This window comes from Sipha flava, unplaced genomic scaffold, assembly GCF_003268045.1.
Source record: "Sipha flava isolate LNK unplaced genomic scaffold, YSA_version1 132_pilon_pilon, whole genome shotgun sequence".
In the NCBI taxonomy this organism is placed as follows: Eukaryota; Metazoa; Arthropoda; class Insecta; order Hemiptera; family Aphididae; genus Sipha; species Sipha flava.
In genome coordinates this window covers 1,151,253-1,169,694 of record NW_020271758.1, presented here as the reverse complement: position 1 = coordinate 1,169,694, position 18,442 = coordinate 1,151,253, and the positions used below count along the sequence as shown (strand labels likewise).

The 18,442-nt window shown below is 28.4% G+C and overlaps 1 protein-coding gene across 2 annotated transcripts in view; it reads right to left on the bottom strand.

The window, feature by feature from the left end:
- Positions 1-817: 817 nt before the first annotated feature.
- The window catches only part of LOC112694672 (probable phosphorylase b kinase regulatory subunit beta), a 48,739-nt gene continuing 31,114 nt past the window's right edge, over positions 818-18,442 (bottom strand). Inside the window, exons 9-20 of one of the 2 annotated variants that reach the window (XM_025570219.1) lie at positions 17,400-17,546; positions 13,061-13,144; positions 12,816-13,003; positions 12,388-12,503; positions 12,177-12,322; positions 11,378-11,510; positions 8,172-8,314; positions 5,743-5,945; positions 4,431-4,565; positions 2,712-2,952; positions 1,707-1,811; positions 818-1,165 (exon numbers count right to left, since the gene is read on the bottom strand). In XM_025570219.1, the coding sequence (XP_025426004.1) occupies positions 983-1,165; positions 1,707-1,811; positions 2,712-2,952; positions 4,431-4,565; positions 5,743-5,945; positions 8,172-8,314; positions 11,378-11,510; positions 12,177-12,322; positions 12,388-12,503; positions 12,816-13,003; positions 13,061-13,144; positions 17,400-17,546 (1,824 nt within the window). In that variant the 3' untranslated portion in view covers positions 818-982. The remainder of the gene's footprint in view (positions 1,166-1,706; positions 1,812-2,711; positions 2,953-4,430; positions 4,566-5,742; positions 5,946-8,171; positions 8,315-11,377; positions 11,511-12,176; positions 12,323-12,387; positions 12,504-12,815; positions 13,004-13,060; positions 13,145-17,399; positions 17,547-18,442) is intronic. The other variant, XM_025570218.1, reaches the window with a different exon arrangement.

Below are 18,442 nucleotides of genomic sequence, written 5' to 3'. Positions count from 1 at the left end.
ATACCCACAGATATGCCAATATAATTTAAACGCCATCAATTTTCAATTAGATTAGCATTTGTAATGACTGTCAATAAGTCTCAAGGCTAAACGATGTCTGTAGCTTTGATTTGAACACATCATATTTTTCACACGGACAATTATACGTGGCGTGCTCTCAAACCATCTAGTTTGTGTTGGCAAAAGATGGGATAACAAAAAATATTGTACACTCTGTTGCATTAAGGGATAGATATTGTTTTTTCACTAATATTGTCATAATTAGCGATACATATATAATTTTAATGGATCAATTTTAATAAATTATTAAAAAAATAAATGTTTGATGTTTTTTTCATTTTTATATTTCGTCACCGTTCTAGCACTCCATACCTCTTCCTTACATTCTTATCCTTACCCATATCCTTATATACCTATATTAAATAAGTTATTTTTTTCTAACAAAATATTCTCTAGAAATAATTTATCTGACAAAACAATGTTTGTCGGGTCAGCTGGTATATATATATATATATGTTTAAGTATCCTATAGCTAGTATTCTCATTTTAATGTATCGCAGCGTTGTCGTTATATCCATTGTGTCGTGTATAATTATATACGTTGTGTAGCTCGTTCGTAGTCTTAGTTTTTACTGTCTGGTATATCAAGTTCTCAATTGTAGGTCTCTAGTAACTAAGAGTTTCCCATCTCTACCCTATAATATTATTACGTGGTAAATTGTTGACACGTGAAATGTGAATATAACTATAATGTAAACCGTGGTGACAAAAAACATCCGGCGAAAAAAATGTTTGCGAATCAAATACAAACTCTATATAATATATAGGATCAATATCCACTATAATAAGAGACAGCAACTGTACAAAATAATAGTATTACATTTATTAATACAATACACGCGGCTTTTTTAAATTTTTTTAATGACTAGGGAATACGTGGACGATTCGGCGAATGACCGAAAACACAACAGAGCACTGTTCGTTACGACACCATGCATTTGTCTTCGTTCTGGTCGTTCTCGTCGTCGATTTCGACGACCGATGTTTCCAATTGACCACCGGTCAGTATGTTGTTGACAACGGCTCTGGCTAGATACCCGGTGGTGGTCGAATATTTTGCTGAAATAAAATTGTCTAGATTTTCGGTGCGCACCAGTTGATTGTCCTGCAAACGTCGAACGTAACGATAACGTATATATGAATGTATGGGAAGTTGATGTGGAGATGCAGCAGTGGTCATGCGGTTGACCGCTACACATGAATGGAGAAATTAAAAGTTTATAACGGTGCTCTCGGATTCAGAATCATAATCAGCTTCAATGTTATTATCTTTGTATATTGTGGTGTTTTTTTTTTTTCTATAAGTTATTATTTTTTTGGTAATTTTTTTACCTTCCTCTATCGAATGTTGTAATCTTAAAATCTCAAAAGCAGTATTTTCATAAAAAAAAAAAATGTTGAGCAAAATAGTTTAAATAATATCAAAATTCGTTCGGATGAAATCCAAATTAATTTGATGCGTAGCTCAAAATTAAACTGTGAAACACTACAGTAAAAAAAAAAATAACGATTTCAAAAACAATTTCACCCTAATTTCTTGACCAAATTTGAAATAAAAACAACTTAATCTAGCTCACAAACATTAAATATAAAATGCATCTATAGTAATGACAAAAGACGTTTCTGTCCATTTTGCTTTATATTACCTTGCAAAATATTCTGTTCGCCTCGTTCACTAGATTATCTAAATTCAGCTCCTTAAGTGTGAGTTCTGGGTTGCGCGTAAGGATCGTGGAGACTATGCACAACAACTGAAACATAATAATTTAAAATATATACAATATAACTGCAATAATAAGATATTGAAATCTTATTCGTGCAGTAAAAATACATATAATACAATATTAGTGGCACTTAACAGTGAACGATTATAGTTATTCATTTGAAATCAAGTCGTTAGAAATACCATGAGAAAACTACTAACCATATGCATTATTCAATTTTTTAGCACGTTGGTCTCGTAGGGTGTAGTTTAAAAAAAATTCAAAGTTTAGATAAGATTGAATGCAGGTACTCATAAAAAAAAACCGCTTCAAGTTTGTTCCAATAGAATAAACAAAAACCACTAAATATATTGTTTTCTTTCATCAATTTCTCTATATTAAGCAACGGAATAAAACAACAATCATTGTGTTTGGCACAGACTGTTGAAATATATTTTATGACTCAATTTAAAATGGCTATTATAATATTTTAAGCATTATCTTGTTCTTGTTCTCTTTTTTTTTTCTTATTTTTTCAGTCTCTTTAAACGTCTATTATTATGTCTATTATTTAGTTGGCTCTTAAAATTGACGACGATCATTTAAAACAAACTGTAAACAACAACTTCGCTTTTCTCCGCTTTTATATCCAACAATAAATCTGTTATGATATAAAAACTATAGAAAACTGAAAGTCAAATTTTTGCGAATATCTAAGAGTTTAGCGTGCGCGCTGGCATCGCATCAAAGCGGATCCCGCTAATGACTGTTTGGGACAAGGACCGGAGCCCGGGCGGCCTGTCATTGGCACACTACTCCGCGGAGAAACAACTTGATTTACAGAGTAAAGCGAACAGGATAAAATGTTACAACTATTCCTTCTCTTTCGTGTCTACTTTATTATAACGCATATGCACCCGCACGCCCATCGTAATTATCATTATTTACCTCGACGATGAGTTGTCTGTACTCTGGTTTGTCTATGTGGTTCAACATGTTCTCCACGTAAAGAGCAAACTGCAGTTCGGAGTGGGTCATGTTGTTGATGGTTGGCTGCTGTGGCAAAACTTGATTTCGAACTCGTATGCCTTTAGGCGTACGTCTTAGTATGTCCCACACCTGATTGTAGAACTGATTGGGCACCCGGCACCAGCAGCCCTCGAGTTGGCGCTTTTGAAACATGCTAATCCTGGATAAATAAATGAAAAATTATACTAGAGAGAAAATCAAAAATTTAACTATTTGATATACATACAAAATACATATACATACAAAATGTATTGCAACTAAGGTAGCTCTCTCTCATTATCGTGATTAATTAAAAGGTTAATTAAACGTAAGCGCTGTTTTCGATAATTTATTCAAATAACGCTAATATGAATAAAATAAACATTTATGAGGGTTTAATTATCAAAAGTATAAGTGTATGGGGAATATCTAATACGTAGGTATATTCATTTGCGTGTATATGATCGAATTTATAATCTCCTAAAATTGTTTAGGGAACGTCTGCGATTAGATAAACACAGTCATTTTTGATTTGTTATCATATTCAGACTTTGAAGGTAGTTGATGAGTACTTTTCAACAACACTTTTATTTTTAATCGGTTTTTCCGTTTTAATATTTTAATACTAGGTAGACATTTTGCATAAATTCTATGAAAATATGAAATACATGTTTGAAAATACCATTTTTTCGGACTTCGATTTGCCACTAAAATATCTGTAGCACAAATGGAGCTCAGATGATGCAAATTGTACATTTTTTTTTTTTTTTTATTTTTTTTACAACAAAAAACAAGACCATTCTATTTGGTAGTAACTATAAATTAAACATTCTTCTGAAATTAATCATACATTTTTTCTGTGAATATTCAAATATTTATTAATTCTCCTGTCGACGTTAGCATATTTTATCGTCGATGAATTTTATATATTAAAACGATCGGAAAATATTGAAACAGAGTCTTAGATACTCAAAATAAATGATTAATAAGAAATATTAATATATGAATAAATGAAAAATAGTTTATACTTATATAGAAATAAATGAATACAGCCTGGAATATTATATTTATAAATTATGAGCAGTTTAAAATGAAAATTCATCATTAGATGTACAATATACAAGTTTAACAAAATTGTGACTGAATATGAACAAAATAGCAACTCAAAAAAGTAATTAATGTGAAATTTACATTGTTGACTAAATGACTAATGCGATCGTATTTCTGAAAAAAGTTCGATACAACATTTAAATGAAAATGACTGCTAAAATAAAAACAAACAAGCAAGTATAATGTTGTTAAAAGTATAATGATGCATTAACCAAAAACAACATAATTCGATTTACAAATTATAAATAGATATATTGAAGTGATTTTAATTGGAATTCGCATTGAAACGCGTGGTGCAGTTGCCTCTCCTGGTAGTTAATACCAGGAAATAATAAATAAAAACTACACAGTACAAATAACACAGTTACGATGTAAATGTATCATTTAATAAAATACAAATAGCACGTCCATTTCATAATAATTGAACAATGTACAACGAAAATATTTTCTTTAGACATAAGGGTTTTTTTTTTTTTAATCAATAGTGCAAAAAGACATTCGAGAACAAAGCTGCGTGCCCCGTATAAATAGTAAACCATATAAACTTACTGTTCTTTTTGCGCCCACTCCTTGACTGTCAATATTTTTTGCAACAACTGCCGGATGGCATATGGACTCAAGTTTTCAACCATTTTTGTTTCTTTCTCCGTTTTTAACTGTAATTTCATTGCTTCTAAGACCCATCTACAAATCAAAATACAAACCATTGATTTATAAGAACTAAAATTCAATAACAGTTAGGAATATGTGTATATGTCAAGTCACCTGCTATTACAAACGGTATTAAAAGCGTTCAAAATAATATGAACCATAATACAAATTTTGTTTTAATAGAACATATAATACAAATATATTAATAATGTGTACCTGTGTACCAAATATCATTTTTCGATTTATTGAAAACGTAATTACAGTTTTACAAAACTTGAATCTATTATTTACCGTAAAACTATAATACTCTATAAATTGCCTACACAGAACGCCGTAAAATCGTTATTATTGCGTCTATACCTACAAAAATTACACACAGTTCGGGTTTAATATCATAAACGTATGTATTGATTTCAATATCATCAAATTATTTTAATGGCATTAGTACGCACCCAGAACTAATAATTAAAATGACATTATTCACATGAATGAATTCTACTTAAAATAACTACTCGTTCGTTTTTGCCCTATATATTATAATACTTCCGAGTAGCTAACTGTTAAATAATAAACATGCAAATAATAGTATATATACCGAGGTAGTTAATATACACTGCGGGCGTATAATCGTACAATAATAAATATTGAATAATTTTACGCATGCAACTCACGTAATAATAAATGTAATTAAAAATAATTAAAGTTAATACACAAAAATACACTTAATGCGTATAGTTCGCTGCAGTTGTTGAATTAATCAATAATTAAGTATGATTCTCCGTTAAATTTACGTCTCGAAGAACGTATTTATATAAACTTCTTGGTATAAAAAAAAAACATCGGTTCCTTGAATACAACTCCACGGGAGTGTAATATCGGAAACAAATAATTAACTAAAAAAGATAATTAAAAGTAATTTATTAAATTCCCATGATTTATAAGGTTACGGCAGTGGCGCAATATAATCCGCCAGCTATGAACCCGCGATTATTTCGGAAAAATGTCAGGAGGATGTTTTGTTATATAAATCATCGGTTCGCTCGGTACACAGGATAGTCTTGTGGTTTTTTCGAGAAGGCCTGTGGCGTTTTTATCGCATTTTGCAAAAAAAAAAAATCGTGCAACCTTAAATAAATAATATTTTTCACGCGTGCATATACATAAATTTTTTACATGGTTTTTTATAATTTTAATCGTCACGCATACTTACCCCACTCTAATTTTCAAAATTCCTTTGAACACATCTGGATTAGTACCGATCAGCCTGCCGCAGTACAGAATTATTTCCTGCTGCAGCACCGCTTGTATGATGTTGTACGGCTGTATGGTTGAATACATTATAGAGTGTATCGCTGCTGGTGTCATCGGCTTGTCGAACACCGTTTCCTTTTGATCCACCACTCCGACGGTGAGCTATGACGGGCAATATGTATTGGTTTAGCCGTTTCCCACACTTGCTTACAATAGGTACAAAATATGTGTATGTTTTTTTTTTTTTTTTTTTTGTTTTTATTCGTCAAAAACTATGAAATATCTCGGAAAATAATGAATTTTAAACTAGATACAAATCAGATGTTGAATTACTAAATTTAATAATTTTAATTTTTGAACTACAAGAAAAAGTAAGGATAAACATGTTTTATACATTTTCTGTTTACATCTATGTATTCTATATTGCTGTCCGATATTTTAGACAGTTGCAGCTGATTCATTTATCGATTATCAACAGAGACGGTGTTAGGGTTTGAGAGGCCCTAAATTGAAACAATTTTAATTTATATCATAGGAGTGATTGTAATAAGAAAATTAATACGAAATCTTTGAACAAACTTTTATTGATTTAATAATAATAATAAAAAGAACACTTGAATATTATTTGTATAAAGTATTTTAGTATAATTATTACATGGCCTATCGTATATGACTAAAAAAATGTTTGCTTGATTTTTTTAAAGTGAAAGTTTCTTAGAGATTTTTATAGGTAGTCAATATTGTTAGACATTTCTTGTTCAATAGAAATAAATGTAAGATCTAAAAGTTTATCTTGGCTTAATTCATTCCTCGGGTATGATTTGAGGTAAGTTTCGAGAAACTTCTTTCGACACAAGCTGATGTTACTGGTATTTAGTCATAAATCGTTCATCAATTTATCGTTCTCAAAAATATTTAAAGGCAGAACACGCAAAGAAACTACGTCAAATTTTCCGAAAAAAAGACGTTGGTACAGTTTTGGTCCATTTCGATAGACAGTTATTGCCTTTTCTATCTAAGAAAGAAAATGACAATAGACTTCCGATAGTAATCAGTTTCGCTGGAAATGAACAGTTGTTGTGTCTCATTCATAAAATCAGGAACGAGTAAATATAAAGCTCTAGCAGTTTATAAAATAAATTTAAAAATATTTTTTTACCATGAAGACTTTTATTTAATAATCGACAAAATTTGGCGTCCGCGATGTTTGTATTTTTCTTGTACGAGTTTATATTAAATTTTGGTTTTCAGTGACAAACAAAATAAAAGCTCTTCGGATAGATTTAAAATGTTTGAAAAGTCTTTACGCATATTAAAATATTTTTAAAAATATTGAGGAGCATACCGACAAAAATGTCTAATTTCATACATGAAGACCACCATAATGTGTATAGTTTTTCATTTCTGGTTTTGACTTGATTAACTTATAAACGCATGTATAAAACAAATTGTTTTTAGTTGATTAATGTTTTTTTGGTGTGCGATAAGCTAATCCTAAGATTACTCAAAATTATGTCTAGTTACATCATACGAAATTCAAACAATAATAAAAATTGTTGCTAACGCTTGAGTGTCTGACAAGTGTTGCCGATTGTTCTTCAGTGAAAAGTGATTTTCTATTTTGCTATCGTTTGTTCACGAAGTAAAAAAAAGGAAAAAGATAAAATAATAACAAAATTGATACATATGAGAACTCTATAATTATTTTGTATAAACAAAGGCAACGATGGTGATCGGTTGATCGATGTGTGTTTTTCTTATTGGTTACAGAGAAAACATAAATAGTTGTCTACAACTTATAATAATTTACAAAGTTTAATGCATACTACCTTAATAAAATTATTTTTACTTTGCAAGAACGCATAATACATAACATGTTAAAATTTAATTTTTATACCAATAGAAAAATATAATTTATTAATTTTCTTAGTTCACGTTTTTTGTTTTATGATTTTACTTTTGTGTGTCTTTGATGGTGGTCAATGCAAGGCTCTGGACAGATGTCCCACTTACCCTACCCTAGTACCGTTTCTGATTATCAATACATTGCATAGTATAATATTAGTATAGTATAAATGTGTTAAGGAAAATAGTAATATAAATGAATAATTTATTTCATGATTTAAACAAAAATCGTACAGGTAGCGATGAAAAACTAAAATATACATGTTGATAGTGTTCTAAAAAATAATGGTAGAATGGCAAACAAAACACATTAATATTACGAAAATATGGAAATGTTAAATAAAGTTCTTCGATAGAACTTAATAAAAAAAAAAAAGAAGTATAAATAATTATGTTTTCCAAGATATTATTTGATTAACGATGAAAATAATAACTCAGTGTATAAAAATATAACTATATAGTATGTGTAAACAGTTTTTATACCTGTTTCCCGTTGACCAAAACAGTGGTAATAAATGGACTTATGCTGTCGACCGTGTGGCACAATAAGCTGCTGCAATATCGAACGGCTATCCAATAGTGAAGACAACCGGCGCTGTGGTATAAAGTTGTCAAATGTTCTCTGACTAAAAACATAATAATACATTGTCAGTTGAAAACCAAGCAACAATCACTAAAACTGAAATGGTACTAGATCGAAAATCAAAGTCTGCAGGTTAACCTCATTTATTCACATATATTTTTTAATAATTAAAAGCAATGATACAATTGATCGCATAATCTAGTGACTATATAGTTAAATATCAATATACCGTGATATGAAAGAGCTACACCTCGCGGTAATTTCAATAAATGTATAACATTATTTTCGGAAACAAATTCTCAACAAAATTTGGGAAAAGTTTAAATAGTTATTTTTCCATCAGCACACTTAAAATCAAATAAAAATCATGCCAACAGTCATGTATTGAGTTTCTCGGCGATTTGATTCTAAACCAAAAACACCGTTAGCAAAATAAAATATACGCAATAAATAAAAATATACTGAATATAATATACTAATATATGTCAGTAAGACATCGCTAATTTACTCTGAAGATTAAAAAAAATCGTTCAGCAATATAATCAAATTATATTTTTTTTTTTATGTTATTAAGGATGTAAATATAGTATATTAAATATTTATCAGTATTTTTAATGAGGTACGAAATATTTATGTATTCAGTATTTTAATGTTGTTAATATTTTATTTTACTAAGCCGATTGCTTACAAATGTCAGTTGAAATGTTTATACTATAAATAATTCACACAAAACTATTATTTTTAATTTAACAACTGAATATAGTGTTTTTATTTATCAGTTATTTATAAAACTAATAATTACTGATCATTTTAACTTTTAATTTCGTAAATATATACTCCCTTTGTAGTAGTTATAGCTTTTACTATGGACCTATAACATGTGAATCAGTAAGTGTTATATGTAAAAATGTTTTTCAATACGTATTTGACCTTTTGTATATTAATGTAACTTTCAGAATAAAATATAATAAATATATAGTTTACACTTAAAATAAAGAATAAAAAAATACAAATCATTTTTAACATTAAATCACTCTAGAGCGATCTGATTTCAACTCAAAAAAATTCACTATTTCTAGTATCATTGGTTATCATATCTCTAGTTGATAGAGAACGTCAATCAAATTAACACGGATTCTCAAAAAACTTTAAAATCATTCTGTTATCGTTCTGTTTTCATAAGGAAAATTAAAACTTCTAGGTAATTACTAAATACCAAGTTTTTATCAACTAACATATTATATGAAACAATCTTATCGACAGATTAAAATAAATCAATATATATATATATATCTCGAAGCCCATTTATACTAAGTACGAATCTAAACTTCGAAGTCCCTAATGGAGAGTAATTTCACTTTAACGGTTTTGAGTTTATATAGACAACAATAATTCTGCTAATGTAGTATGCTAATGATGGAACATTTTTCAATATTTAAGTGTACATTTATTTAAGTGTAAATTTTAATACAAAATTATATGTCATTAGATTTATATTAATATACCAACAATTGCATATGAATGCGATAAGAAATAATTTGGACTTATTGAGAGGTATGTCATATACAGAAAAACTATGTTATAAACAAATAAGGCTTAAGCTAGTAAGAGAAAAAATAAAATAGAAAAAGCTGGTTGAGAATATTATATATAAGTCAAAGAAAGAAGACAAGGGATAGATGAACGTTACAAGTGAGTAGGAGTAGAATAGTTGTGCTCAATACATATTACGAAGTGAAGAACGGATTACTACCCTTGAGTAGCGGACTTAAATTTTGTGTGGAATAAAAACATTGAACGCACTACGTTCCCAGTACCCGTGAGCTTAAATTATCGCACTTACGAAATCTAAGCTAGTTCGGATTTCTCTTGACTTCAGGTCTCATCGATACATGTTTAATGAGCAGAAAAAATAAACTCGTATTCCCGAAGAAAATATTGTAATCCAAAACCTTTTCACGACGAATAGCAAAATAATAATCTGATTCTGTGTGGTATTAGTGCATGTAAGCATAAATAACTCGCAATATATGTGTTACCGGCAATATGGTAAATGTAGGCATTGTTTAGAAATCCTAGGCTTTCTATAGAATTCCTTTTGCTGTTGGGCAATTTATTAAATTTTAATGTTAACTTCGAGACGATTCATAGTGTTCCTAAGATTTCTATAGAATGACAATGCTACGTTAGATAAATTATAAATTTTAGAATAGTATTTAATCAAAAAATTGTTTATTATTTTAATAATTTATTATTAATTTATATATTGCAGCATACAACTGATACACTTTGAATTACATAAAGTATTATATATTTTACATAAACATTTTTAAGTTTCACACTTTATTTAGTATGTGCATTAATAAAAAAAAAAAAAAAAAAAAAAAAAACATTCAATAATCATGGGATGTTTATTCTTCTTCTAATACCATGTTTAAGTAGACAAACATTATATTTTATCATATTTCTCATTTAATAAAAATACGGTTTTGTTGAACTTTTTCTAGTTTTATTTAATTCGGTATGAAAACATTCTGACATCGTTATATAATAAGTAATCAAAATACACGGAAACTTGGACTTTATTGAACCAATTACACGTTTATTACTTTAACAGATATTTTATAAAATTATTTTACCTGTTTTAACGAATTGACATGATAAGCAACTTATCTATAAGATAAGTATATCGTATATACGATTGTCAAACATATAACTGTGTGTAAAATATAAATGTACATACAAATGTTTACTAAAATATAACTCTATATCGATGGTATACATTGCCTGTATTTATACCATTCATTCGGTATTTTATAGAATACCTAATCATTATATTAATTTTATCCTTTTCTGTTCATTTTTGACATTCTATAGAATTCCAAATTCAATATTTTACCGATAATGTATGCATAGTTTTGCTCACTAATAATTTTCATAGCATATATAAATCTGGAAATTCTTTACGCGATTAGCCATATGAAAAATCACACAAGTTAACAAGGAATTCTCAAAACCAACCTTCCTATTAACTGTGTTATTGATTTTTGCTTTGAAATTTTCACAATCTATAGTTTTTAGTGTGTAAAAAATTATACTGTCTTACTTGTAGATCCATTTACTTCCTTTTCGAAGCTTTCTCTTTTCAACAACAGGCCATAAAGCTGCGCTTGTGAGAATAGACCGACTCCGTTTCGTATTGTCTGAATAATTTCGTTAGTACTCTTATTTTGATAATTCTGCAATGTCATAAGAAGTAAAATTAAATTGTGTAAATATGTAGATTATATGAAATAATAATATAAATTATTAAACTGAAATAGACTTCCGTATCTTAATTTATTCTTAAATTGCAAAGACACTATTCTGCATAAAATAGATGAATATACAAAATTATTAATATTGTCTGCTTTAAAGTTGAAATACTGTTACCTGTGTTACAAATAATACAAATTATTATTATTGGAACTTGGTGTCCTATGGAAATTTTATTAACATAACGTTTACAAGTACGGTATTTTATTTAAATTAAGTGAGGTAACAGCTACTGCAATATGTTTAAAAGTTTTTGAATTAGCAAATAACTCTTAACCGAATTTCTTAAAATACTTTTTTTGCTAACAGAATTATTTTAATTTATAAGAAAATATAATGTTGTATTCAATACTATGTGAAATGAAATATTATAACTACATACAATTTTACAATACAATTATATAATAAAAAAAAAAAAAAAAAATGATTTAAGCGTCAATTCGTTCATAGCAATAATTTAACTTGAAATAATCCGTCAACAATATCTGCACATTGGATGTATTTTTTATTTTTTTTTTTTTTTTTTTTTAATAACTATCAAACAGCAAAATAATATTTTTTTTTTAAGAATTTGTAAATCAAATATTTACCTCGATGTTTATAATATCTTCCGTATAAACCGACGCTTTGGGTACATCCGTCAAGCTCTGATAACCGCTATAATCGTATTCCAATTGCTTGAAAGGTTCAAATTCCAAATTATTTGCTCCGACATTATTCATAAAGTCCAAATGTTCTTTAACGTTATAATAACACACAATCAAAAATACTCAAAACTGCTGTTAAAGTTATACGACATACCCATACACGACGAAGACAGTAAATTTTGTAATCTCCCGATTCTCACTTTAATACCATCACAGTGGCCTTTCTTTAGCATTGCAAATAAATCCAACATCTCTTCAAACTGCGGATCTCTATAAACCATGTTAAGAATAATAATTACAGTACGCAGGATGTGGATATCTCTATAAACTTTCGTTATCCCAAATAAAGTTGTTCGCTCCGCGAAACGTTTTATTTTTATTTCTCAAGACTTAATACTAGTCAGGAAAATCGATAAACCTATTTCTCTCATTCACACATACACTCTCTCTCTTTTTCTTTTTATATATTTATATGCTACATTACTTGTTATATTCAAGTGCCTAGTGTCTAATAAAAGAACTGTTTATTCGGTTTACTCAAACAATCGATAAGTTATGGACACTATAATATGTTGGTTATACCTCATGTGTTCTTCTCGAATTAATAAGCAGACCGTGGGTCTTCCAGACAACCGCCAAAATCTACTGACAAATTGTAATTCGGTTTTAATGTCATCAATCAAAAGTGACATGTCTCTATATAGGTAGAACTCAGATACTTCGAATATAAGAGGATAACACAGAACTGTCATGCCGCATACTCTGTACATCTAAGTACAAATGAATGGATTAATTGCAATGAAACGTACGATATACCAAAATATTACTTTACTGGTTCCAAGCGCACCGATTGGTCGCAGAGGTCTTCCGGTTAATTTCAACTTGCTATTTATGCCCAAATTTTTATACACCTAAACAATACAGAATTTTCTTAAAATATTTATATAGGTACATTGAATTATAAGTTGAGCACAACATATTTTAACAGAATAACAATCGATTTGAATCCAGTTTACTTTTCATAATACAACATACGTTTTAAAAAAATCTCCTAATTGTAACGTTTTCGGTTTACATCAGTATATGAATACACAACACTCCTTATCTTCGAATTCAAATAAATATGTTTTGTGATTTATTAGAAATGCAAAACTAACTTAACAAGATTAAATTTGATTTTCACATTTTCACATTATTGTTATCGCAATTGACTTTAGTGTGATACTTTTTTCTATTCCATATTTTTTAATACAAAACTCGAACGTCAAGATTCAACTGATAATTATAATCATATTTTTATATCAAAGTAATAATAACTCAAACTTAGTTTATGTCAATTTTGAAAGTGTATCAACACTTTTAAATTAAAATTGTTGGAACCATTCAGTTATCACTATATCTTGGTAAAAGTTTGGTCTGAAACCAATATAATTTTTTTTTTTTTTTTGTACGCATGTTTAATACATAAGAGATTATAATTTTATTATTCCAGGCATCAATTATTTTATCCACGTTAGTATAAATTAAAAAGGTAAATTTCAAATAAAGATTATTAGGCCAAAATAGTTTGCTTAAAAGTTATATGTTAGTACACAGTTTAAAACCATCGATAGTATATTGTATGATAGAAAACACGAATATCACAAAACATCTGTTTTTAAATGGCAACAAAAAACTGCTTAAAATCTGGTAAATTTCATATTGGTCTTTTTTTTATGAAGTGTTTAAACTATAATTTTATAATTATTAATTATAAAATTAATTAATTATTATTAATTCTTCATGATTTCAAATAATGTTTTAAGAATTTGATGTTATATGTATAATTTTGAATTGTACGTAGGTAATTCAATAACTTTTTTGAAAATAACATAACTTAAAAATCACTCAAGAATCATATAAACTATTGCAGTCTTACGACTGATGTGTTGATGTATTGACACATTTGATTTTATATGTGAGTGTTGAAAATTTAAAAATATATTAGTAAAGTTTAGTTTGTTTTAGATCAATGTTTCCAAATATATGGATCACGATCAAAAATTGGGTTGGAAAATATTTTTGGCGGGTCGCTGTACGTAAACTAATGTCAAGAAAAATATCTTAATTATCAAAATATAATTATATACTCGTATTATGAATTAAGGTATTTTTACAGCATAGGCAATTTCGTGATAAATTAAATTGATCCTTAAAAATACAATTACGGTAATTTTAAGGATTAATGTAATTTTCAAATCATTCGTTTAATAGAAAATTAAATTTTACGTTCAACTATTAATATTACGAAATTTCCTATGTCACAAAAATACCTAACATCATTCTACATCAGAATTCAGTTTTTGCAGTACTATGTTAAAGTTTATGATAATATTTTTTATAATAAAATGATAAGTAACGTTATTATTTTAAATCATGGGTTTTTTTTTTTTTTTGGAGGGTCATCTACCCAATACAAAGGACATTTATGGGCCACCTAGTATAAAGGTTGGAAAATACTGTTATAAATGATATTACTAGTATATATTATTTTCATAATAATTTTTATTTTGTATATAAACTTTTTTTAATCTCTGATTTGTTGGAATTTTTCACAATTTACTGTCAAACATTTCATACATAAGGTTTTAAATTTATCGTTTTTGTTTATCAGATTTTTTAGTAGAGTTGTGTGCGTAACTATAAAACAAAATATATATATATATATATATATACAGTGCCGTGTTCAACGAAGGACAAAGGGGGCAATTGCCTAAAAATAAACTTTTAATTAGATGAAATTGACTACAATACATCACATTTTACGCTGACAAGGAATAATATTTTATTGTATTTTTTAAATGTTATAATTTATTTTGATTTTATTTATTATATACGAGAAAAATAGTTTGTACAAATCTGATGTCCCGATTTTGAAGGCCCATCAGGGCGGTACCTTGCACTGCCTGCACTGGCAGTAGTTGCGGCACTGCATATAATGAATAATATATTGTATACTGATGTACAATGTACTTATGTACCTACTGATTTACCTATTTTAAAAGTTAATAATTTTGTTATACCTAGTTGATTATTGATGACCAATCAAATTTTAAGTTTGACAAAATGCCTGATTTAAATAATGCAAAAAATGATGATGAAGTATGTATTATTTATATATACATTTTTATATATTTTGTATATTAATATATCTATTTAATAAGCTAATAATTTTGTTTTAGTTGATTATTGATGACCAATAAAATCTTAAGTTTGACAAAACGCAGAAAATGATGATGAAATATGTATTAATTATGTGTGTGTATATATATATATGTTTAAATATAATACTAGGTAATGTACTTAATATTTATAAAGTTCATAATTTTGTTTTTAGTTTGTTATTGATGACCATCCCAAATTAATATCTGATCCAGCATTATGGAAAATCAATAAGTCAAGCATAAATTATTACATACTAAATCAACCTAAAAAAAATGTTGAAACAATCAACTCTAATGCAACAAGAAGGTCAATCGGTAAATATATAAGACATCTCCCTAGAGATATTTTTAAAAGAACAATGCAAATGGAGAAATTGCATTTAGAGATTAGATTTTGTATTCTAATTCAAAAAATGTATTATTTTGTTTTTATTGTTTGTTGTTTGATGGACATAAAGTATCATTTGAAAATTAAAATAGAAATTTTATCAATTGGAAAAATTGTTATTAAAAAGTTAGTGATCATGAAAAATCATCAAGTCGTGTAAAATCAATACAAACTTGGTATTTTAGAATTTCAAATAATAATCAAAGTAAGATAGATAATGTTGTACAAAAGCAAATATCTAATAGTTTGTCCTACTGAAAAAATGTTTTACACAGAATAGTAGAAACACTTAAGTTTTTAACTTCCAGAGGTTTGGCAATGAGAGGCTAAAATGAAACACTTGGATTTGTACATAATGGTAATTATCTTGGTTGCTTAGAACTAATAGCTAAATTTGATCCGTTTATAAGTCAGCATTTAATAAAATATGCAAACAAAGGCCGTGGTAATGTCTCTTATATATCATCAACTGTTTGTACTGAATTCATTATAGTTATGGGAGAAGTTGTTATTAAAGAAACAGTTAATCAAATTCAATCAAGAAAATACTTCTCCATTGTTGACTCGACCCCAGGCATTACTAAAATTGATCAATTAACCATAGCAATAAGGTATGCTATGTCTAACGGATTTCCAGTCGAACGGCTTATTGGCTTTCTTCCATCATTTGACCATAAAGTAGAGGACATGGAAAAAGCAATTATTAATACATTTTCAGAACTAAATATAAATATTAAAAACTGCCGTGGCCAAGCCTACGATAATGCTTCTAATATGAGTGGTATATATATAACGGACTGCAATCTAGAATTAAGCGTTGTGCAACTACAGTTGAATTTATTCTTTGCTCAGCGCATTCCTTAAATTTGGTGAGATCTAATGCAGCCGAATCTACTTCTTTCTTTCTACACAATTTTTTTGTACTTCTCAAATAATTTAGTGTTTTTTGTTTTTATGTTGAATTTTTCATAGTGCTGTATCAATTTTAATTTTTAATATACCTATTACTATGAGACATTTCTCAAAATAATCAATTGTTTTCTACACATGATAATCAATTTACATATTAACATAATTCAGTATTGTATTTTTTGTAGTTCAAGTCGTTTTTATTAGTTTCCAATACAATAAAACAAAAAATGAATTAATTTTTATATGATTGATTTAATAACATCGTATATACATAATTGATTATATAGATAGGTATTAATTTTAAACATCTACGCCCAATACCTATATTTTGTCCAAGGAGTGATTGCGTGATGCGATGAAGTATTTGTATCATATTCATTTAATCACTATATTATACCTTTTTTTTTTTAAAGATTGGTATTGATATTGCTGTGGTGGTAGTGATGGAGGGAGGTTATGAGGCGGTAAAATGTGTGTGCCCCCGGCGGCATTACAACTTAACACGGAACTGTACATATATCAAGTATTATAAAAAACTATTAAAATATAGACGGATTAATTAATTACATAAATATAATTGTTATATAAAAAAAGATTATGAAAACACCCCGTTTACACGAAATACCATTGATACATTGTATATTATTAAGTTGATGGTTATACCTTGACCAGCTGAGTGGATGACCAAATTTGAACAGGTTCGACTTCGTGCGGCGTCTGCGTCTGGATACCGTACGTGGCCATCATTGCTTGCAGTCTCATAGATTCAGCTATGAGAACCACTTGAACTACTAAATCCGTAGCGGTCCCCTACAACGTACAATAACATAATAAATCAATTACAGTCACGGAAGACAACAAGAACACTCTGCCGGAGCACACAAAACAGCCGATTGCAGCAAGAAGACATTTTAGGCGAAAACAACAGCAGCGTGTACACCTTGTATAAAGGCAGAATAAATGGGTGCTAGTAAATACAAGCGAGGTTAAAAGGAGTAGGACAACGGGAACTATGGCTGCAGCCCTCAAATTGAAAAACATAAAATAAAATAATTTTATAATTTTTGTACACAAAAATAATTTATTTTTATACAACTTATACTAAAGCTTAATTATTGTTCAACCTATAAATAAAAAAGCACAGAAAAGTGATCTTTTCAATTCGAATCGAAAATGTTCAAAAAGAAATAAATATTTCGTTGGCAACACATGAGGAATGTAGGTACAAATCGATAAGAGCTCGTTTTATAATAAAAAAAAACACTGATAACATTTTTTGACAGAAACACTTTTTTTAAATGTTGCTATTACAGAGTGTAGTAGTGTAATTTTTTAATTATTTCACAAAATTTATAAAACTCAATCATCTTTATTCATCTTTTTCCCACGGTAAGTTAAACTATTTTTAGAGTGTCAGTCAACGAAAGCCAACAATTTACGATATAACACAAAAAACATTTATTTTTTATTTTTTTTATATTGTAACCTATAAATTGTCGACTGTCCAAATGTGTTTAAATTAATGAGATCAACCCGGCTCTCTAAATCCCTTCTGCCTCTAGCACTCCCTGGACCCAACAAATTTCTAAATGAGCCCTAATAATCTATATTAATGCCCTCCTCCCCGATTTATAGTCCTGTGGCGTAATAATATAATGTTGATACGCCACCACCGTTGTAAACGATAGTAATTAACAATGTATGTA